General features: G+C 47.5%; 1 protein-coding gene across 1 annotated transcript in view; it reads right to left on the reverse strand.

The window, feature by feature from the left end:
* Positions 1–24,272, reverse strand: part of EHD4 (EH domain containing 4) — a 72,921-nt gene that overhangs the window by 13,081 nt on the left and 35,568 nt on the right. Inside the window, exon 4 of the mRNA XM_033190508.1 lies at positions 4,350–4,762. Within this exon, the coding sequence (XP_033046399.1) occupies positions 4,350–4,762 (413 nt within the window). The remainder of the gene's footprint in view (positions 1–4,349; positions 4,763–24,272) is intronic.

The following is a 24,272-nucleotide window of genomic DNA, read 5'->3' on the forward strand; positions in this document are numbered from 1 at the left end:
TGATCCTGGTTGACTGCAACCTCCGACTCCTGAGTTCAAGCGATTCTCCTGCCTCAGCCTCCTGAGTAGCTGGGATTAAAGGCGCCTGTCACCACGCCCAGCTAATTTTTGTATTTTTAGTATAGATGGGGTTTCACCATGTTAGCCAGGCTGGTCTCGAACTCCTGACCTCAAGTGATCCACCCGCCTCAGTCTCCCGAAGTGTTGGGATTACAGGCGTGAGCCACAGTGCCTGGCCTATAGAAGGAATTTGACAGTGCAAACAGACAGGAAAGCCAGGCTCTGCACATCACATGTGACTGAGAAGAGTCTATGTTTGAAAGAATAAGCTAAATTCCACAGAACTATAGTGAACCTTGAGAATCACTGAGCTCTCCTCTTCTTTCTCAGTTTTACTTGTTTCTTCCTCAAATGTTGCCTCATTTTTGTTGAGCAAAGATCTCCAAATGGGTGACAGCCTTTCCTATTCTTGGGCAATATGTTTCTAAAGGGTGGGGTCTGACAGTGAACTTGCACTGTCTGGGATTTGTACGAGTCTAATTTTTTAAATTTGGCTATTTTAGTTATAGCTGAATAAAAGTAAACGATATTTTCCAAACCCTTTTTTTTGGGCTTTCGCAAAATAGCTTCCTTTAAAGAATCATGAAACGAACCCTGATTGGCATCTCAGAGTGTGAGCCGTCTTCCAAGAAGGATGTCTACTGAGATTGTAAGAAGTGATCTTTGAGGCTAACCAAAAACCCACTCTAAAGGTTTCCTGTTCCTTAAATACAGAGTTGTGAAAACAATATATAAACAGAAAAAGCAGGGAAACAAACTTCAAGAGCTCTTTGGGAAGAGTATCTACTTTTCATATGATTAAAATGTCACCTTTATGACACTTGGAGTTTGATTAAAATGATGACGCACTTGCTTTATCTGGATGGGCCATGAATCCTGATTCATTACGGTGTTCTATAAATAAACATACTCCACAACCCAACTCAGACTTGACACCTCTTAGCTGACATCTGAAAACTTACCCTTTGCATGTTTTCAAAGTGTCAGCTTGATAAACCTAAACTTTGTAGGGTTGCTGTGGATGGAGACTTTTACAGAATAAACAGAATAACAGATCAGTGCAGAAAACAAGGACACAAGTGAGGAGGTACTGCAGCTGCCATTCACTCCCAATTTCAGGTGACTGCTTTCTGGACTGAGGCGTCACACTGACCAAGGTTTGAATGCATACTTTGCAGCTTACAGGCTGTGAAGCCTTGGGGACATGACTTCAGCTTTCTGAGCTTCGGTTCCCTCAGGTGGGAAATGAGGACAAAAGTGCCCAACTGTGTAGCTCTCAACAGGATCAAACAAAATAACATACGTAATGTGGACTACAGAGCTTTGGAGCACTGTTAGTGTGAAAAAGGAAAACTGGATCAAGAGAAAGGTTCATAAACCAAAATAAAATACTTTTGGGAAATATAAACACTCCGAAAAGAAAAACTCAGGTAAGTCTCTGTCCATTTAAGCAGAAGCAAGTTCAGTGGTGGAACATGAAACTGCAGGTGGTATGAGGTCAATGTCATGAGTTAGCGGCCAAGGCCGCCGTGCTGAGTCCGGCTTCTCCTCCGGGTGAGCCCGCTTCCTGTCCTCGCTCTTCAGCATGGCACTGCCCACGAGCGACTGGCACTGAGAAGCTCTGGCTGCAAATACCCATACTTCAAACATTTTCCTTTGTGAAAAGGAACAAGCCAGATACTATTCTTAGGAGGAAAAAAAACCACAAGCCTTTTTCCTACAAGTAAGCTCAGCAAGTTTGACCGTCCCCCACTCCCCACATCCACACAAGGGTTTTCATTATTCACGGCGTCAGAATACAGAGCAGTGTTCTATGCCTCTCCAAACCCAGGCCATGCTGGCCCGTTCAGAGGGCCCAAGGCTCAAGGATGGCAGGGAAGCTCTATGGGTTAAGGTGCCTAGTATTTCCAGAGAGCTTTCTGCTCCTTATTTATTTATTTATTTGAGACAGAATCTCGCTCTGTCACCTAGGCTAGAGTGCAGTGGCGCAATCTTGGCTCACTGCAACCTCCACCTCCAGGGTTCAAGTGATTCTCCTGCCTCAGCCTCCGGAGTAGCTGGGACTACAGGTGTCTGCCACCATGCCTGGCTAATTTTGGTATTTTTACTAGAGATGGGGTTTCACTATGTTGGCCAGGCTGGCCTTGAACTCCTGACTTTGATCCGCCGGCCTCGGCCTCCCGAAGTGCTGGGATTACAGGTGTGAGCCACTGTGCCTGGCCTCCTTATTTATTTATATGACTGACTACAGCAGTATCTCCAGTCACTGGGTCCTCAGCAATAACTGGTAAATGAGGAACGTACATGAGCATTTAAAAATAGTTCAAAAAAATCTCAAAATCTGCAAAGCCTATGACATGAGTCACCAACTTTGGTTATAAAATAATGTGGGGTGTCACATACCCCGAAGGTTGCTCAGTTGTACCTGCTGGAGAAAGGAAACACCACAAAGCAAGGGATCACTGAGCAGAAAAACAGGCTTCCTGCTACCAAGCATTAGGTCCAGGACAAGGGCGAGGGAGGAATCATTTCAGGAGAAGTGCACGTAAGTGGATTTACAAACTAGTGAGCACAACTGCCTTGCAGAACTGGAACACAAATGGCTTGGAGTTCTGGAAAGGAAGCCACTTGGACCAAGAAGAATGGATAAAGAAGGGTGACTCACACAAGCACCACGCCGCTGCAGGTTAGCTGAGCCATATGGGAGGAATGCGTGCACACGCACTGTGACACAGGTGACAGAGAGGGACACAGGACATCGAGGTCCTGTGTGAGGGGCAGCAGCAGCCAGGGAGGTGTTCGTTTTCACCCAGGCGAGAGGCTGCCCTGTGAGCACAGCAGCATGAGGACAGGCTGCTAATGAGCAGCAAGGAGGAGGAAGGCTTATCCCCATCTCGGTTGTCACCATCAGGGAAGCCCTCCCGGCCTCCTGGCCAGGCATGTAGTCACCCTCCCCAGAGCACTCGTGGCAGTGTCCGCACCACGACTGGCACATAGCCAATCACCTAGGGAGCTTTCCACACACACACACGTTTACATACATGCATATGCACACATGGCCGTGTGCACCACACCCCTACATCCGGAGCTCTGGGGCAGGGCCCGGAAATGTATGTTGCTTCTGATGATCAGCCAGGTTTGAGCTTCACTAGGACTAACTGAGCGCAGTGGCTCACGCCTGTAATCCCAGCACTTTGGGAGGCTGAGGCAGGTGGATCATGAGGTCAGGAGATCGAGACCATCCTGGCTAACACGGTGAAACCCTGTGTCTACTAAAAATACAAAAAATTAGTTGGGCGTGGTGGCGGGCACCTGTAGTCCCAGCTACTCGGGAGGCTGAGGCAGGAGAATGCCGTGAACCCGGGAGGCAGAGGTTGCAGTGAGCCGAGATCGTGCCACTGCACTCCAGCCTGGGCGACAGAGTGAGACTGTCTCAAAAAAAAAAAAAAACAAAACTCTAAGGGCACTTCTAGCATTAGAGGACAATGATTTTATGGAACATGCACATATTTTTTAAAGAGCCGTTTTTTTCTTCTATATTTTCTCTTGGAGGAGGGATATGCTTTTCTCTCTTTGGAGACATGACTTGACTCTGCCACTTGAGGGATGTCAGCAGGTCGCCTCTCACTGCCCCATTGGGCACACACTCCCGGGGCTGCTGAAAGGCTCAGCTATGAGGCAGGGGAGCCAGGAGCCCAGGCATGCAGGCTCACAGCTGGCAGCCCAGAATGAGGCTGGGCTGTGACCCAAAACCAGCACACTCCAAGGGTAAGGCTGAGCCAACCTTCTCCCCAGGGCTCCCCTGGATCCAGGTGGTAACACTGGCCTTTGGTGCATGGGGACTAGCAGTGGCCTCTCAGCATCCCATTGGTCTCACCAGTGCCACCTCTCTCAGGTTTGGCTGGTTATATTCCTATCGTCCTGACATCCTAACAGCTACCATGTAGCGGGTGCACTGACTGACTCCCTCCCTGTGCACCAGGCACTATGCCAAGTGCTCTGTCACACTGACAAACTGTCACCCCAAGTCCTTATAAGCACCTTGTGAAGTGCTCTTATTAGCTCCATGGTACAGATCGGAGAACAGCGTTAGTCATCTGCCCAGGAGTGCAGAGCCAGGAGCCAGGGTGTTGGCAGGGCCACCTGACCTTGAGGCTGTATTCTTAACCTAGAGCGTGTTCATTCCTTAAGCCTTCTGGAACGGAGCCTCCTCCCACCCACCTTGCCACTGGAGAGGAGAGAGCAGAAGCCTAGCCCCTGGCCTCTGTGCAGGACGTCTCCTGGCTTACCTTGGCCAGCCTCGCTCGTTTGATGAGGTCATTGAGTTTGCGCACCGCTGCCTTCTGGGGGAGGCTCTGGATGTCTCTGAAGAGGTCCTGGGCCTCGGCCTCGAAGAGCCGGCGGTTGTCTGTGTTCTGCAGGGGCTGCGCCCAGAAGGAGCCAATGTAGACGCGCAGCACCTCTGGCGTGTTGATGACCTTGCCCAGGGACCACATGAGGGCCCCATAGACCCGCATCAGCTGCTGCGTGTCCACTTGGTCGGCCTTGTTCAGCACTACACGGATCTTGTCATCCTGGCCTCGGAAGGCCTTGATGGCCTCTGAGAATTCATCTGAGATGTCCAGCTTGTGAGCGTCAAAGAGCAGGATGATCCTGTCCACCCTCTCGGCAAACCACTGCAGGACCTGGCAAAAGTCATAGCCTGGGTGGAGAGAAGGACACATGGGTGGAGAGAAGGACACATCAGTGTGGCCACTGCTGCAGGAGAGACATGTTTCCCGGGACGGCTCAGGAACAGTCTCGCCCTCCAGCAGCTGCCAGGGAGACAGCCCTGTCTCCAACCTGGAGGCAGTGGAGGCCTGGTGACTTGAAAATCACTGTCTGGATGAATCTGGGCGGGAAGGACCTGGGGAGCCCTTCCATAGGAGGGGGGAAATAGAATGGGGCTCATGGTCACTTTGGGAATTGCTGACTTCCATATCTGCAATTTCATGTGGTCCTCATGAGTGCTTTATTTCACCTAATAAAGACCTTTTGCTTGATGGCAAAATCGATCAGTGGTTTTGTAAAAACACAGGCCACAGGTCAAAAGATCCTACTTCTCAAAAGTCTCACTTTTCTGAAAGCCCAGATAGAGAAGAAAGAGAACCAGGGGCCACCTTGCGTCCCATGGGGTATCCCGTAAGCATAACAGAAGAGCCTTCACCTTCAATTAACCCCAAGTTTGTAGAGTGCTGAGGAGGTCAAAGGTTGGCCCAGCAGGTGTTGTGATCGACTATTTATCTTTGGACTATTTATAGCTCAGGTATATTATAAATATTTTAAAAATATTACATCTCACCGTCATTGTGTAAAATGGTCTCTTGCCAATTTCTTTTTTTAAAATGGCCAGGCCCACAGCAAATTCTGTTCAGCCTATTCTGGCCAGCTCCACAAATCATGCAGCTGCGTAAACACTCTTCAGCCCAAGGTCAAGGCTCTCGGGCCTTTCCCCAGGGAGGCAGATTCCCACGAAAAGCAAACAAGAGGAGGCCAAGCCCACAAAGTTGACTTTTCATCTCAGTCTCACCAGTTGCAGAAGCAGAGTCTCAGTACAGCCCAGCTAGTGCTGAGATGTCACCTTGCCCGACCCCCATGCTAGGGGTTGTCTCCCCTCTTCTGTTAGATTTTGAAAACTTTCAAACATACATAAACATCTATAAGTCATATAATGAATGCTGATGTACCTGCCACATAATTTTAACAAATGTTGACACTTTGCTTTGCTTGCTATTTCAGATACGTTTTAAAACCAAGTCTAGTTTCTTCAGATAACAAAATACCATACAGTGGTGAGATGGGACTAGATCTTCACTTGTCAACACAGGTAAATCTCCAGAAAAGAACAAGAGTAAAAACTTAATTTCAAAAGGATATGTACAGCATGGTAACATTCACGTAAAATGCTAAAATACAAAATACTCAACCATCCATGGATACAGACTACAGCACAAATACAAAAACCTCAACAGCAATTGTGAGACCCTGGTTGGCCGTGGGGGTGGAGAAGGTGTGGATCTAAGGCAGAGGAGGAAGTATCTGAGGGGAACAATCTATTAGGTGAAAATAGAGAGGGTCTGCGGACTAAGGTTTCCATGCATTTGAAGAACAGGTGTTAGAGGAATAGCTGAACAAGCAAACTGGATTCAGGTCTATTTTTCACAAAGAAAATAAGACACTCGGTAATGCTGAAGCCCCCGTGCACCTCTCCCCGAGTCCTTCCCCCCACTAGAAGGCCGCTGTTCGGAGTGTGGTGTTTATGCCGCCATACGCGTGGATGCTTCCAGTTCATGCTTTTCATTTCTCTGTTCTGTCTCACTGCGCACTCCCTGACTCCTTGCGGATAAGGAAGACAAAGGCCGTTCTCGGAATGTGGGCCAGTTTATTTTCATTGCTGTCAGCAGCCAGTTTAGGTCAGAGGAAAATCAAAAACCTACTGACAGGGTCACACATAGTATGCAAAGATTTAGAGTCAAGGTTTCACTCTGAGTTCTGTCCCGAAAGGCCAGAACAAATTGTCCCCTAGGGTAACACAAAGTGCTACCGTCATTTGAGACAAACGTGTGCACAGACAGCCCTAGCCCACAGGACTGTAGGTCCTCAGAGGATGAATGAACTGGCTGTTCGCTGGGTGCCAGGAAGACGCTTTGGAGCCACCCACAGATGGACCTGCATGGGGACTTGCTTTTCCAGGAGAGATGATGGATTCACCATGCTGACCCGACCACTCACCCACGTGGTCTTCCTAGTGACCAGCTGGGGTGTCTGAAGGTTCAGAAATAAATCAAAGAAAATGCTGTGTCCAGGGTGCCCATGGAGTGAACGTGAGTTGCTTTTGCTGAATACCCTTCCTGTTGGGTCGGGAGGTATCCTTCACGGGCTGTGGAGGCTGAAAGTGTGGCAGAGAGTCCCTCGCCCCATTCCTTAGCAAGCTGGGGCACAGGCATGTGATCTAGAGTTAGACATTCACCTCCTTCCACTAGAGAGGAGTGCTGTACCTTAGGGAAATGACACGAAGACACAGTGAAAATAAGAATTTATTCACGGTGGTGGCGGCTTCTTCTTTTCTAAGCCTAGTTCTCCAACTTTGCCATTAATCCTGTGAAAACTTCTCCAAAACATTTTCTTTCCTACTTAAATTAGTTAGAATCAGCTTCTTTGGTTTGCTATTGAAAGCGATGATAGGGCTGGGCGTGGTGGCTAATGCCTGTAATCCCAGTACTCTGGGAGGGAGAGGCGGGAGGATTGTTTGAGGCTAGGAGTTTGAAACCACCTGGCGATATGGTGAGACCCTGTCTCTACAAAAAATAAAAACAAATTAACTGGGCGTGGTGGCGTATGCATGTGGGCTCAGCTCCTTGGGAGGCTGAGGCAGGAAGACCACTTGAGGCCAGGAGTTTGAGGCAGTGAGCCGTGGATACATCACTGTACTCCAGCCTGGGTGACAGAGTGGGACCCTGTCTCACACACACACACACACACATACACAAAGAAAGAAAGAACCACAGTTGGTAAACAATCCTCCCTTCACCCCCATTTAAGATTTCGGAATACCTCTTAGTGTCAGTTCCACAAGAAACCTGCCGCCCAAACTGAAACCCAGCTGTCACTAGCTGTGCTCGCGCCAACCCAGCCGTGCTCGTGCCAACTCAGCCGTGCAGATGCAGTCTCTCTTCCTCTCAGGGCCGCCTGGGTTAATGGTTAGCTTTGATTGCAACATTTGTGTTTAAACTTTAACTTAAATTGGAGTTCCTAACAGTTAATTTAAGTATTTTTCAAAAAGATTCCATTTCAATGCTATAGTGAAATCAAAAGTTATTAGGAACAGAGTTGCCAGATTTAAGTTTACTATAAGTGATGCCAATACTCATGTCTGCAGGAACAGGTGTATATCCATATTTTCTTGTGTTAAAGCAACAATGAGAGCTTAATACAGTTCGAGAAGTACAGGTAGGCAGAGCTGTGTTTGTTCTGTCCCCGAGCAGGTGTTAAGAGGACTGCCTGTCACACATCAGGCAACACAATCAAAGGAGTAGAAATCACCGTGTCCAAAAGAGAGCAAGGAATGATCAAAGCCGGGAGAGGTTGGTCTGCTTACCACCTCCCCCTACAAAGTTAGGATGATTTTGCCACTGTAAGCACGTTAAGTGTACTGCACAGTGGGATTAAATAAGTCACATTGTTGTACAACCATCACCACCACCCAGCTCCAGAACTCTTTCACCTTCCCCAACCGAAACTCTGAACCCATCAAGCACGAATTCTCCCTTCCTCTCTCCAGCCCTGGCGACCACCATTCTACTTTTTGTCTCTATGAATCTGACTTCCTGGAAGTGTCCTTTTGTACTTCCTGGAAGTGTCCTTTTGCGCCTGGCTTCTTCCACTCAGCATAAGGTCCTCGAGATCCATCTGTGGTGTAGCATGTGTCAGAGTCTCCCTCCTCCTAAGGCTGAATAGGTCTGCTTGATTCTTGCATCGTGAAGGACTCAGGCACCAAAGACCTAGCTACCCAAAAATCCCAGCGGATCTAACTCCCAACAATCATTTAGTCTGCCTGCTAAAGGAAAACAGTCATTCAGAAGGACCTAGTGACCACTGATCCTCAAAGCCTGTTCCTGTATTGGAATGAAATAAGGGGCTTTGCTAAAATTTAGACTCCTAGGCCCCTCCCCAGAACCACTGAATCAGAACCTCTGGGGCCGAGCCTGGCGATCTGCACTTAGAAGCTCCCCAGATGGGCCGGGCGCGGTGGCTCAAGCCTGTAATCCCAGCACTTTGGGAGGCCGAGACGGGCGGATCACGAGGTCAGGAGATCGAGACCATCCTGGCTAACACAGTGAAACCCCGTCTCTACTAAAAATACAAAAACTAGCCGGGTGAGGTGGCGGGCGCCTGTAGTCCCAGCTACTCGGGAGGCTGAGGCAGGAGAATGGCGTAAACCCGGGAGGCGGAGCTTGCAGTGAGCTGAGATCCAGCCACTGCACTCCAGTCCGGGCGACAGAGCGAGACTCCGCCTCAAAAAAAAAAAAAAAAAAAAAAAAAAGAAGCTCCCCAGATGACTGCAATGCGTGGTGCAGTTTGAGGATCACTGTCTAGACTCGATACCAGGGTGGGGGAATTGTACAGATAGGTTTATGTTCCTGTTGGTTAGCAAGCAACAAAACAAATCAAATACATTTAAAGGAGTATTATTTCCTTTTATTCCAAAAAGTTACCAATAGATGTTTAGGTGGTGCATCACAGGTCCAGGAAACGCAGACTTGAACATGCTTATTTGAAGACGGATTTTAAAACTCATCCAAGCTCCCTGCTTTTGCCCATGCTGGGCCCTGGCCCTGGTGAACCCTTCCTCTATGGTCTACACCAGGCCTAGAGATCCAGCCCAAATCCTAGTCATTCTTCAAAATATCTGGGCCAACTTTGATTAAGTTAGACATTACGTAACTTTAAGCTCCAGTTTTTTTCACCTGTAAGATCGGGTTGTTAAGTGATTACATGAGAAATGCTTTCATGGCATTGAGACTTTGTTAATTTTCAGCAAATGTGAGCTGTGGTTACTCTGGTTTCCTCAACTGCTCCCCATCCTGAGTTCCCTTGCCTGTGCTGCCTATGGCACCACTTGACACAGGGTATTAAAATCAGAGGGATGGGCTGGTCTCTGTCATTAGATTATATATTCTCTAACCATAGGAACCATGTCTTCATCACAGTCACATAAGATAGTGGTGGACAACGTGGGCCTTGGACCCAGACTGCCTGGGACCTTCCCGGCTCCATCACTTACTAGTTCTGTGACCTTGGGCAAGTTACTTCACCTCTCTGTGCCTCATTCCCTCATCTGTAACAATAGTGTCTTAGGGCTACGCTAGGACTGATAATAGTATCCACAGGCCTCAGGAGCTGCAGAGTTAATATAAGTGAAGCATTTAGAATCACCTTGGCACCTAGAAAGCGGTCCAAAATGCTATCTACTGGTTATTCTAAAAATCTTTGTATCCAGTGCCTGGCACACAGTGAGGATGCAAGAAATATTTGTGGGAGAAGCACAGTCTGCGGTTATAGAAGGAAATAAAATTATTTAGGGTGAAGGCGACAGTGCACCAATGCTTGAGACAAGTGAGAGAATCAGTGCTCAGAAGTAGATAACAGAAGATACCAAGGGAACAAAAACACTGCTCATCTGCGGTCAACGGAGCAGCAGACTCACAGAAGCCCAGTGGCCCTCCTTTTCTACCAGCAGGTCTTAAAGATTCCAGCTTGCTCCTCAATTGAATCTATGATTTTAATCACAGACACTCCCCAGCTCAGGAAAGTCCTGTACATACCCATGCTGGCTGGAATAAAGCAGGGCACACGTTTGTACCCAGAAGGATGAGAATAACGAATGTTTCCAAAGGTTCTATTAGAGGGTGGTTAGGTTCCCAGGAACACTAGAGGTTAGCTACGCTGTGCTAACTAGGCCTGTGAAGGAAGCGATCACTTAGAACAAGGTTGAAAACCAAGAGGCCTCAGACTGAATGTGGAGCTCAGCTGCTATTTTGTTTGGTCTGCATAGTGGTTTTTTTTTTTTTTTTTGAGACGGAGTCATGCACTGTTGCCCAGCCTGGAGTGCAGTGGCACAATCTCAGCTCAATACAAGCTCCGCTTCCTGGGTTCACGCCATTCTCCTGCCTCAGCCTCCCGAGTAGCTGGGACTACAGGCATAGCCACCACGACTGGCTAAATTTTTGTATTTTTAGTAGAGACAGGGTTTCGACGTGTTGGCCAGGATGGTCTTGATCTCCTGACCTCATGATCCGCCCGCCTTGGCCTCCTAAAGTGCTGGGATTACAGGCGTGAGCCACCACACCTGACCTTTGTTTTAAGACAGGGTCTCACTTTGTCATGTGGGCTGGAGCACAGTGGGGTGATTATGGCTCACTGCAGCCTTGACTTCCCTGGCTTAAGCAATTCTCCTGCCTCAGCCTCCCAAGTAGCTGGGATCACAGGTGTGCGTCACCATGCCTGGCTAACTTTTAAAACAATTTTTTATAGAGATGGGTCTCACTATGTTGCCCAGGCTGGTCTCAAACTCCTGGGCTTGGTGATCCTCCTGCCTCGGCCTCCCAAAGGGGTGGGATTACAGGTGTGAGCCACCGTGCCTGGCCTATATAGTATTTATAAAATTCTGAGTGGACTGTGTTTGGTCTGGACGTGCATTGTTCAGTTCTTACAGATAGGTCAGTTCATAGATGCATCCCCCTGGTGTTCAGTGCTGAGTAGAGACACAACAGCTCGGACTCAGCCTTTGAGACCAAGCTCTGTGTCCTCTGAGAAGTGGCCCCTGCTCTTCTGGGCTCCTACAGGAGTCCTACAACCCTGCTGGGCTGTGAGCCGAGCCATAAGGGTAGGCCTTCTTACCTGCTGGTCACAGCCCAGAACAGTGCTGACTAGGAGAAGGTCAGCTTCTGAGTCAATGCTTTTGAGAGGACTGAATGTTTTCTGTGAAAAAATCTGTTCAAAATTCCCAATACTGGCTTTAAACAATCTTTTGGAACACATGTGTCTGGACATTGAGAGTACACTGAACATCTTGGAATTTTACAAGACACTTCAAAGACAAAAGTAAAAAATGGATTGGTGAGTAATTATGGAGTGTCCAGGACGTGGCTGGAACAGTCACCGAGGGACACACTTCTATAAGCCCCAAACTGGAAGTGATTCCAATGTCCATGTCCCTCAACGGGATGAGATGGATACACTGTGGCACAACTATTCAGTGGAATACCACTCAGCCGTGAAGAGGAATGAACTGCTGAATGAACTGCATGGCTCAATCTCAGACACATTATGCTGAGTAAAAGAAGACAGACACCAGAGAGTGCTTTCTGGGGGATTCCATTCCTATGAGATTTTAAAACAGGCAAAGCTAAACCACAGTGACAGAAAGCAGGCAGTGGCTGCCTGTGACGGGAGCCCAGCTGGTGAGTGGAACGGACAAACAGGGAGCGTCTCAGGGTAACGGAAAGTTTCTATAACTTGATGATGGCCATGGTCACATGAGTATGCAAATGTGTCCAATTCACCAAACTGTACAATTAGATAAAATAGATGCATTTTTCATGCATGTAATCCCAGCATTTTGGGAGGCTGGGGCGGGCGGTCTGCCTGAGGTCAGGAGTTTGAGATCAGCCTGGCTAACTTGGTGAAACCCTGTATCTACTAAAAATACAAAAACTAGCCAGGCTAATTTTTGGTGGGTACCTGTAATCCCAGCTACTCGGGAGGCTGAGGCAGGAGAATCGCTTGAACCCGGGAGGTGAAGGTTGCAGTGAGCCGAGACTGTACCACTGTACTCCAGCCGGGGTGACAGAGAGAGACTCTATCTCAAAAAAAAAAAAAAAAAAGTGCATTTAATCATATGTTATACTTCTACAAAATTGACTTAAAAAGCAAAAGTAAATAGGAAGAAAAGAAAGAAAAAACCAAGGCTGCTAAACTTGTTTAAAAATACACATCTCCACAAACTGCTGAATGGACCAGGAAGTTGAAATCTGTTCATCAAGGGGCTACATACCTAAGCTAGCTGTATATGGAGATGAATGAAGCTAAAGTAGAAGTCTTAGAGCTTTAGAGGAAGTCGGCCTTAAGAACCACTCGAAGCGGCTAACCTGCATCCTGATTTCTGGCCAAAGTGATGAGAGCCTCTCATGGTGACAGATCAGGAGTGAGAATGCTCCGAGTTTGTGAGAACTGGTTTCAGCTAGGCACAGTGCAACACGGCCTGGGGCACGGACCGATCTGGACCTGTGTGTGTTTGCACGTACGAGTGTGTGTTGTGGGCGCAGGACTCAACATAACCATAGAACCATCCCACAGTGCTCAGTATATTTTCAACACTTATTCATGCAATTAATAGAAATTTCAATTCTTTAAGACCTTCCAGTGAAAACTGTATTAGCATGGAATAAAAAAGAAATGTAATCAGTCCTGTTGTTTCAAAACATAGCTTCTTTCTTTGCCAAAGGACCCATAAGCTGCACACCTTGGGGAACTAGAAGAAAGAATCTGTCCTGCGGAAGATCCCAGATTGGCATTCCTGGCTCCATGTTCTGGGAACAGAGGGAGGGGGCAGGAAGGAAGGAGCCCCTTCTACCCAATCAAGGGCTTCCCGTCACAGCCGCTGTGGAAACTGTGGTCCTCCATCCTGGCCGCAGAAAGAACCACCAGGAAATGGTATAAGGGGTTAGAACAGTTGCTCCCTGGCTCAGGTCAAATTTGGCAGTCTATTTTTAATAGAACAAGATAAAAATAATGCTTAAATTTATTTTCAGAGCCAAGTTTCTAATTACGAGTTTTAAACAAGATGCGTGTCTGTGGCCAGGCACGGTGGCTCAGACCTGTAATCCCAGCACTTTGGGAGGCCAAGGCAAGAGGATCACTTGAGCCCAGGAGTTCGAGACCAACCTGGACGAGTGAGGCCCTGTCTATATTAAAAAAAAAAAAAAGAAAGAAAGAAAGAAAGAAACAATAGAAAAGCAAGAAAGCAAGCAAGCAAGCAAGCAAGCAAGAAAGAAAAAGAAAGAAAGAAAGATAGATAGATAGATGTGTGTTAATGAAAGGATGCAAGGCAATGCAGCACAGGCAGAAATGCAGCCGAGCCCTCCTGCCACGTCCCTCCTCCCACTCCTGGGGTGGGCAGGGCCACTTGCCTGTGGTGGTGATGGAACACTGCCTAAGACTCTGCTCAAATCTCTCCTCTTTTCGAGGCCCTGCCCACCCCTCCCAGAGTTAGCAGCTCCAGTTCCATGTGGGCATTCCTACCCCTGCCCCCAGCACTTTCTGTGTGGCTCTGTCTGTGCAACCCCAGGCTCACCTGGCTTCATGTTCACCTTTGTGTCCCTCCAGCACCCAGTGCAGTGAGCAGCCAGCCCGAGGCAGGCACCAAGAGTGCCTTCTTGTTCCATCCTCACCAATTCAGGTTCCATCCTCACCAATCCAGCCCTCAAATGATCTCCACCCCTTCTGAGAACTCAGAGATAATCTCCAAAACTGTGAGTGTCCCTGATTACTTCTAAAATAAATGTTTACAGAACAAATTCTCCATGACCAGCCTCTGCCTCAACTCTCAACCTTTGCTCATAGTCTCTTACTAAGCCCCACCCTCTCCACTGCACAAACCACACTGGGCTCTTTGCTATTCCCCAGTAGCATCCTGTACTTCCCTGTCTCCACACCGTTGACCAGGCTTTTCTTTCTGCCTGGAATGCCCTTTCCTCTTCTCCATCTACAGCCACTCATCCCTCTGGGGCACTCTCCTCTGGGTGGCCTTCCCCACCCAGTGAACAGAACTGCCTTTCCTCTTTCCTCCTGATGGGGTCTGTCGCAGCCTGAGAGCAGGGCCAAGTCTTCACTGTGTCTGTAACCCAAAGGCCCACTGCAGATGCCTCACACGATCAAATCAGGTTCCTGGGGGATAGAGTCTTATGGCTTTAATGAATTTCCTTTGTAGCACTTATACTCTGAAATGGTATATAAATTTGCTGATTATAAGACAGAAATTCTGAGGGTAGAGACTCCACTCCTTATTATATTCACCACTACAAGCCGTGGAATTACTACTGAACACAGTAGGTGTTCAATACATTTGGTTTATTCCTCCAAAAATTAAAAATGGAACTATCATATCATCCAGCAATCCCACTTTGGGTATTTGTCCAAAAGAACTGAAATCAGGACTTTGAAGAGATATCTGCACACCCATGTTGACTTCAGCATTACTGGCATAATTTCTTTATCCATTCATTCATTGATGGGCACTTAATGGCAATAGCCAAGATGTAGAAATAAGAAAAGCATCCATCATGAATGAATGGATAGAGAAAATGTGGTGTACACATCCAGTGGAATACTATTCAGCCTTAAAAAAGAAATTCTGCAATATGCAACAACATGGATGGCCCTTGAGGAAAAATACATGCTAAGTGAAATAAGCCCATCACAGAAGGACAAATATACCTAAGTCCACTTGTATAAGACATTAAAAGAGTCAAACACACAAAATCAGAGAGGGGAACTGTGACTGCCAGAGGCTGTGGGGAGAAGGAAATGGGGCTTTGGTAATCAACCGGCAGAAAATTTCAGTTACGCAAGATGAGTAAGTTCTAGAGATCTGTGGGACCACACTGTGCCTATAGCCACATTGTGCTTGTAATGGATAGTTAAAAATGTGTAAAGAGGGTAGATTTCATAAGTGTTCTTATCACAATAAATTACAGTAAAATTGGTTTACTCAAGTGAATTCACTTGAACAAGAAATGTAACTGATTTTTAGCAATTTGGCAGGGTTCGTTGCTTAAATAGTGGTATGCGTTTCTAAAAAGTGTTGTTACTAACTGGGGAAGTGTAAATCATCTCAAAGTAAACATCAACTACCTGGGATCAATCAGGTATTTGTTATAAATACACTTTCGAAAAGAGTCCCTGTAGTAATAATAACAGCCACTTCAGGGCAAGGAGTCTCTGCATTGTTTCCAGGCTGAGTTTACTCTGCAACTAGCAAAGGTTGCTTCTGAAAATGTCCTCCTGGCTGAGAGCAAAATGATAGCTATAAATCAGTAACTGCAGCAAATAATTTACTTAGCTCTCACTACATTCCTGCACTGCCCTGTGAGCTCCATATCACTACAATCTTGTAATCCCTGCAACAATCCCACGAAGTAGGTACTTTTATTACACCCATTTTACAGGGGAAGAAAAAAGACTCAGAGAGGTTCAATAACTGATCCGAGGCACACAGCTGTTTCTCAGGGGAGCCCAGATTCAAACCCAGGGTCTCGGATCCTAGAGCCTGTGCTTTCACCCACTGCGCTGCACCATATGTGCACCAGGATGGTAGTAGCATCAGAGGTGACTGTACTTTATTTTCTCCTTTTCGATTTCTGTTTTTCTAAGTGTTCTACCATGAATATATATTATTTTTATATCAAGAAAACAAATATGCATATTGTAAAAATGATTGGCCCACTTGCATTATTATTGAGGAGGTTGTTCTTTTTCTTCTACAATGGCGCTTTTGGTGAAGGTAATTCCAGCACTTTCCTGCCAGAGGCTATGCTGGGTGTGCTGAGCACCACCCTGAGGGGGAAGCAGTACTCGGCAACCACACCCCCGAGGAAGAGGTGGCCCCCAATCAGCGGGAGCAATGGGAACTGCTGATGACAAAATAAGCCACAGAATGAATGGCTCTGCTCCACCAGCCTTCTCTCCTCCCTGCCCTCTTCTCCCCAGCGGGCCAGACCCAGGGCAGTGGCGGGGAAGGGCTGATACCAAACGGGTCTGGGAGACTGTCCAGAGGGAACACAGGTTCCCAAGCTCCTTTTGCAGAGGCTGGATGTGAGTTCACCTCAAAGCTTTCAGCTGGTAATGACCACCTCTTAGAGAATGTAACTGGCTACCAGAAAACCCCGAAGGTTGTCTCCCAGTGCCCAGCCTGAAGTGGGTGTGGCCACTGAACCTACCAAAATTTAAATAAAAGCAAGAACCAGGCGTGCCCCGGGATGCGTTGTGCTGTTTATCTGCTCTCTGCTCTTCCCACTCCTCTTTCCTTTGGGATTTTGCCCAAAACTCTGTAAATTCATTTTTCTGTGCCTGTTTCCTCATAAAATAAACAAGCTAACCTCACAGCCTGTCCCTCCTTCCTCTGGGGGATGTTGTGACAATAACAGATGGGTGAGCCACTTGTCCCTGAAGGCCCCTCCAGGGCAAGGGCGGGAGAGCCCCATATCACAGGTTCACCCCACGCCACAGACATGGGAACAGAGGAAGGCTCCAGGCCATTACTCAGGCCACTGAATGCTGCTGCTTCTGGGCACGTGACCAAGTGAAAGGGAAAATTGGGTTTCGTATCTCACTTTCCATCTCAGATGAAATATCAGATGAAGAAGCAGGCCCATTTAAAGAAGGCTGAGCCCTGGAGAAAGACAGCAACTCGGTATGATCAGTCATTTTAGGCTCTTTGCTGGAGAGGGAAGTTGCTAAAAAGCCTACCAAGAAAATCCTGTAAGTCCTGGAGCCTGGCTTGACAACTGCATTCTGCTGGGCCTCAGTTTCTATAGCTGTGAGTCAGATGATCAATAAGGATTCTTTCTAGATCTTAAATTTTAGCTATATAGGGTGGTTCCAAACAGTAAGCTTCTTTGAAATAAAAAGTCAAATTCCCAGGAAAATCTATTTAGCTCAGCATCTGTATAGTACAGACACGAACTAGTTACGGTGGCAGACTAAGATGACCCTTCAGATGGCTACAGGAATACTGAATGAACAACTCTAAATGACACAATTATCAAACTGTAAGTTTCATTTTATTACATCCCTTCCACTGGATTCATGTGCTATAGCATTTGGGCCGATTTGAAGGTCCTTGAATGTTTCTTTGTTTGTTTGTTTTTTGAGATGGAGTCTGGCTCATCGCCCAGGCTGGAGTGCGGTGGCGCAATCTCAGCTCACTGCAAGCTCCGCCTCCCAGGTTGACGCCATTCTCCTGCCTCAGCCTCCCGAGTAGCTAGGACTACAGGTGCCCGACACCACGCCCAGTTAATTTTTTGTATTATTCTAGAGATGGGGTTTCACCGTGTTAGCCAGGATGGTCTTGATCTCCTGACCTCGTGATCCGCCCGTCTCGGCCTCCCAAAGTGCTGGGATTACAGGTGTGACCACCGTGCCCGGCCAATGGTCCCTGAATCTTTCTATAGGTGTCATTAGTTGCCCTAAAGTTTAACTTATTGTCATCCAATTCCAAACAACCCTATACTGAAAGAAACTATCCGAGGAAGGGTTGTGGAATGAATGACTTCCAAGGATGCTTAAGAAGTCACCCCATCTAACCTTCTGATATTGTTACATATTAGGATGAACAGATCCAGGAATCCCATGTCACGCACATGGAAATTGTCCATTCCTCATTTTTCAAGTGGGCTTTGTGTATAAGTCAGCCAAGAAAGCCTCATACAATATGTCTATAAATCAGACGGAGTTAGCTTGGCAAACATTACTTGCACTGAATTTTCTTGAGGCAAAATGCCAACAGACTCCACCCAAATGTGGTGAGGCCAAACATTTATAAACAAGGCTTCGACCGTGACAATGCATCTTGTCATTCTGTGGTTCAGAAGGGCAAAGGTAATGTTTCTTCAGGTTACAGTTTTCTAAAGAGAAATGTTAAACCAAGGGGATGACAACTGGGGTCAAAAAGGGCTGGAAAGCAACTTCTGACCTGAAGACCCTGCCCCTCGCCCTGCCCTGTTCCTCTTTTCAAACATCTTGGCATTGCACAAGTGTCCTGCATGCTTGTGGACAACAGCCAGCTCTGCAGACCAGCTCTAGCAATTAAGTTATCAGCTAACCAGCTCCTCACGCCAAACTATTACTCACAGACAGTTATTTCTGGGCTTACGTCACAGATGGAAAGAAAGACCCAGTCAGTGGGAACCATGGGAATCCACACGGGGCTCCTTATTTAAAAAATGACTCACTTATTTAGCTAAAAGAAGTCCATGTAGTTACCAACAGTATTTCAAAACAGTCAAATACCTCCAGAAAAGGAAATACTTTAGAAAGGTATACATGAAAAGATGCTCAACCACACTAACCATGAGGAATGAAAATGAGAATTAGAATGAGACGGTGGGCGTGTAAACGGGCATGCCTTCTACAGTGGCATTTTTGGCACCAGCTAACATAAAAAGACCGCAGTTCCTTTTGATCCCAAAATTCCACTTCTAGGAATGCATCTTAGAGTTACATCTGCACGTTTTTTGGACTAGTCTCTATTTCATTTACTTTTTTTACATTGATAAAGAAAAACTGTATATATTTATCACGTCCAACATGTTGTTTTGAAATATGTATACACTGAGGCTGGGTGCAGTGGCTCATGCCTGCAATCCCAGCACTTTGGGAGGCAGTGGCAGGTGAATCACTTGAGCCTAGGAGTTTGAGACCTGCCTGGGCAACAAGGTGAAAACCCATCTCTGCAAAAAATACAAAACATTAGCTGGGCATGGTGGCATGCACCTATAGTCCCAGCTACTCAGGAGGCTGAGGTGGGAGGCTCACTTGAACCCAGGAGGTCAAGGCTGCAGTGAGCTGTGATCATGCCACTGCACTTCAGACTGGGCGACAGAGCCTCGAGATCCTGTCTCAAAATAAAATAAACCATAAAATAAAGTAAAATTAAATTAAAACAAAATAAAATAGGCATTCATTGTGAAATGGCTAAATTGAGCTAATTAACATATGCATTACTTCACATATTTGTTTTGTTGTGGTAAGAACACTTAAAAATCTACTCAGCGATTTTTTTTCTTTTTTTTTTTTTGAGGCAGAGTCTAGCTCTGTCGCCCAGGCTGCAGTGCAGTGGTGCAATCTCGGCTCACTGCAACCTCCGCCTCCCGGGTTCACGTGATTCTCCTGCCTCAGCCTCCTGAGTAGCTGGGATTACAGGCCTCAGCCACCATGCCCAGCTAATTTTTGTATTTTTAGTAGAGATAGGGTTTCACCATGTTGGTCAGGCTGGTCTCAAACTCCTGACCTTGTGATCCGCCCATCTCAGCCTCCCAAAGTGCTGGGATTACAGGCACGAGACACTGCACCCGGCCAGCAATTTCTTTTTTTTTAAGCTCCTCCCTACTCGGCACTTTTCAAGATACATTTGCACATTATGCCAACTGTATACACTTGCACTATACACGCTAACCTGTCTACATCCACTGTGGCACTGTTTGTAACAGCAAAAGATTAGGAAGAGCCTGAATGTCACCCACCAAAAGGATGCCACCTATTAATTCTGGTCCATCTATATGATGGACTGTGGGAGGCAGCTCCAAAGTACAGACAGGGACAAGCTCCAAGATTTACTACAAGTGGGAAAACCACAACACAGGGCAGTGGAGTGAAACCTGCCAGGGCTCCATGGGAGTGGGTGGGTGAGCTGGGAGGAGCCCCAGGGTCTGCAGACAGGGTCTGCTCCGGGAGAGGAACTAGGGGATATGGGTGGGACAATCTTCACTATCTTTTTGTAGCCTTTTGTCCCAAGCACACACACACTTACCCACTGCAGGATGCTTCAGAAAGGCGAAACACTGCATAAATGGTCTGATCTGTGTTTTGCATCTCAATTTGGACTCCAACTGGAGGTGATTTTGAGAAAGAGACTAAGATTACAGGTGAATGGAGGTTTCTTGAGGAAACTGCATCAGGGCACATGTGAGAAATATCCCTAGATACAAGAAAGAGGATTATGGCAGAAAGAATTGGAGGAGTGCCAGAAGCCGGGCTCCTCAGCCACAGAACACCACTCCCAGGTCATTCTCTTCAGCAGGTTTCCCAGCTCCAGTCCTTGCCTGCATTCTTGTGGCTTTCCATAGCTCTATGGTCAGGCCCAAATACTTCACGTACCTTCACGGTCCCTGCTTTTGATCTCCTGAAGAGTAAGGCCCTTGTCCGAGTCCCAGGACTCGGCCATCCTCTGCCCTCCCTGGGAAATGCTAAGCTCTCGGCCGAGCGGGCCCTCTGAGCTGGGTCCGTCTATTCTGGGACCACCCCAGTTCTGTAACATGAATCATGACCGCCCCTATCACCAGTGATTAATCATGATCCATGTTAAATGGTTTACACATGTTATCTTCAAAACAACCCTGGGAAGGAAAATTCCCTTACTTTATAAAAGCAGAAAGAGGCTCACAGGGCCCCATGCTGAGATTCAAGCTCAGGTCAGCCTCCTCCAGGGCCCACAGGAGTGTGCCTGCATCTCCCCACCTCCCTCTGTCTTTCTAAGGAAAACACAGACGCTCCCTGAAAGCCTTGTTATTTTCAGCGTTTCCATATCCACCGGCTTGTTTGGATGGTTGAGATGCCTGCCGGGCACAGGTACATGAAACCTGAATTCAAGCCACATGTGTACCCTGGGGAGGGCCTTTTGCTGTTTCCCTCCCACTCTGTGCTTCATAGATAACAGGAATGGCTGATATCTATGGAGCGTTTAGGTATGAACACAGATCATTCAGATCCTTGTAAGATCCCACTGTCCGAGAGAAAGTACTTTCCCCTGTTTTAGAGCAGGGGAAAATGAAGCTCCAACAGAGGAAGTAACCCGCCCAGGTCACCTAGCTGGTGAGAGAAAGAGCCGGGGACAGGGAGAAACGTGCCTGGCCAGTGTTTCTCGGCATGGACTGCCTACTACCTCTCTTCCACCTAGAATCCTGCATTTATAATCCTTCCCTCCCACCTTCTAGGCTGGGGGTTCTCCATTGGTGCCCAGTGATTAGGAGGGAGAGGGGCTTTACCACCTCTAGCAACAGGGATTGAGGCTGTGTAACAGGAATGTCCCCATAACACCAGGGAAGGTTATTAAATGTTTCAAAGTGTACCTGAAAACTTAAAAAAAATTCCTTCTTTATTTTCGTTAGGGGTTTCTAAAAATCCTAGCTTCCAAAGTGGGCTAGGCGGGGGTGCTCCTGCAAGCAGTGAGGCACAGGCAGAGAACCCAGCATCAGGCCTCACGCCCTCCCCGTCAGACGCTCATGAGGCCGACTGGGTCACTTGGTGACTCCTGCGGGGCAGCCACCTCTGCTTCCTTCCAAAGCCCTGCCCTGGGAGGAGGCTGGTTAGTCACAGAGCCTGCCCCACCCCATCGTCTCTCTCATTCAAGTCCTCCCCTCTGTTCTCTGAGAGGGCAGCCTTTACAATGGGGCACACGGAGATGCAGGACAAAGCCCAGGTCGGTTTCCGTAGGTTCTCCAAGTTTGCCAGCCCCTTCTTTCACTTGTTTTGGGGATGGCAGGGTATGCAGGAGGGACAGGCTCAGGCTCAGGAGTGGTGGCTCAGCCCTAACCCAGATTCCTCAAAATGGGTCCCCCTCGTATCAGAACCCTCTGGACCCTGCCCATATGCCCCTGAACTGTGTACTAGGAAGCAGGTTTTTTTCTTTTTAAATAAATGGTGTCTTGCTCTGTTACCCAGGCTGGAGTACAGTAGCACAATTATAGCTCACTGCAACCTCAAACTACTGGGCTCAAGGGATCCTCTTGACTCAGCCTCCCAAGGAGACAGGACTACAGGAACACACCACCACACCCAACTAATTTATTTTATTTTTTGTAGAGACTGGGTCTCTCTGTGTTGCCCAGGATGGTCTGGAACTCCTGCCCTCAAGCGTTCCTCTCACCTCGGTCTCAAGTTCTAGGATTACAGGTGTGAGCTCTTCTGCCTGGTTGAAGCAGCATTTTAACAGCTCCCCAGGTGATAACTGTCTGTGGACCCCGGGGCTCACCGCGCTAGTCTTCCGAGTGTCATTTGCAGCCATGTGGACTCCAGTGCAGAAGGGAGCAGCAGGGACAGGCTGGCCTAGAACACGTATGCCACACGTATAACACAGAAGGAAATGACAGCAATTGCATGGCCCAAGGGAAGAGAAAAACTAGCAACCAAACGTGCCCAGGGCTGTTCCTGCCCAGTACAGGAAGACCTGCACATTCCTAATAATTCTAGATAATCAATAGAAGGTTGAGAGACAATCCTTCAGTGGCTTCCTGGTACTCTCAGAGAAAAATCTATGCACTTCCCCAGGGCCTACAGCTCATGGCAGGTGGCGGGGTGGCTTCCTGATCTCATCACCCGCCACTTTCTGGCTGCTCCCTAGCCTCCACCTTCCCCGAACCTGCCAGGTCTCACCTACCCTCTGCCTTTGCCAATGCAGCTCCTCCTGCTGCAGAGCTCTTCCCCCAACTCTCTGCCAGGCAAACCCTCCATTCTTTATGTCTAGCCTAAATGCCACCTCCTCAGAGAGCCCTCTCTGACTGCCCACCCCTTGCTGTGGGACATGTCTTTGTTTCAGGTGCATTTGTTTTGTGTTTTGGCTCCTCTATCTTCCCCAGTGCATGCTTCATGAAGGCAGCCATGAGGTCTCACTGTTGCTGTGAAACCTAAGGCACCTGGTACCTGACACATAATAGGTGCTTAAGAAATTGACCAGGGGGCACCTAGCAGAGTGGGGTGCACAGCAGACATTCGACATAGGAAAACCTCTTTCGCCTTTCCACTGTCCTATGACGAGAATGCAAGGTAGTGTGTACTCTTTTCCAAGCAAAATTATCACCAAAAATTGCTAAAGGAAAAAAATAGAAGATTTGATGTTGTTGGGGGAAAGCATCAATTACATTTTCTCATGGGGTTTGCTGCCTTCTCCAAGTGTGTGACTGGCAGCTGCATTTTGCCCTAGTTTGCATCCACGTCTCTCGTGGTTAACAGCATGCACTCTGGAACCAGACTGCCTGGTTCAAATCCCATTCAACCACTTGTTGGCTACTTTGGTCATCAGCCACCTTAAAATGTAGTGGCTTAAACAATAACTTCTATTTTCTCTGGTGGTTCTGTGGGTTGACTGAGCTCAGTTGGGTTCTCGTTTGGGGTCTGTCAGAAGATGACAGTCAGATGGCAGTTGGGGCTGGAGTCACCTGACAGCCCAATTGAGCTGGTTCTGTGACGGCCCCTTCACTCACAGCTCAGCTGGACCAGGCAAGGAGGCTGCCTGGGCCTCTTGGCCTCTCCCTGTGGCTAGCTTGGGCTTCCTTCACAGTATGGCGGCCTCAGTCACAGCATGACAACTACTGTTGGACTTTTTAGGTGCCAGTTGGCTTCCCACAGAATGAACACTTGAACAGATTTAGGTGGAACCTGCAGAGCTTCTTATGATCTAGACTTAGGAAAAATCATGAAGTATCACTTCTGCAGAATTCTACTAACCAAAAGTGAGTGAGAAGGTCAATCCAGACTCACGGAGAGAAAACTCCCAAGGCACGAACGCTGGGAGGCACAGGTCTTGGCGTGGTGGTGGGAGGAGGCAGCATCTTTTAAGACAAGCTGCCATACTTGCTACATGATTGTCAGCAAATTACTTAAGCTCTCTGTGCCTCAGTCTTCTCTTCTATAAAATGGGATAACTGCTCCTACCTCACAGAGTTTTTGTGAGGAGCAAATGAGTTAATAATATGTGGAAAGCACTTAACAATGCACTATGAGAGTATTAGCTATTATTATTATTACTCAAAAGAGTAAGGAGCAAATGTTTTTCTCTGATTAATCTCTGTATCCCAGTGTCTGAGATATCCCATGAAATGTTTTATATCATAAACATA

Source organism: Trachypithecus francoisi, unplaced genomic scaffold (genome assembly GCF_009764315.1).
Source record: "Trachypithecus francoisi isolate TF-2019V2 unplaced genomic scaffold, Tfra_2.0 Lachesis_group3, whole genome shotgun sequence".
Lineage (NCBI taxonomy): Eukaryota > Metazoa > Chordata > Mammalia > Primates > Cercopithecidae > Trachypithecus > Trachypithecus francoisi.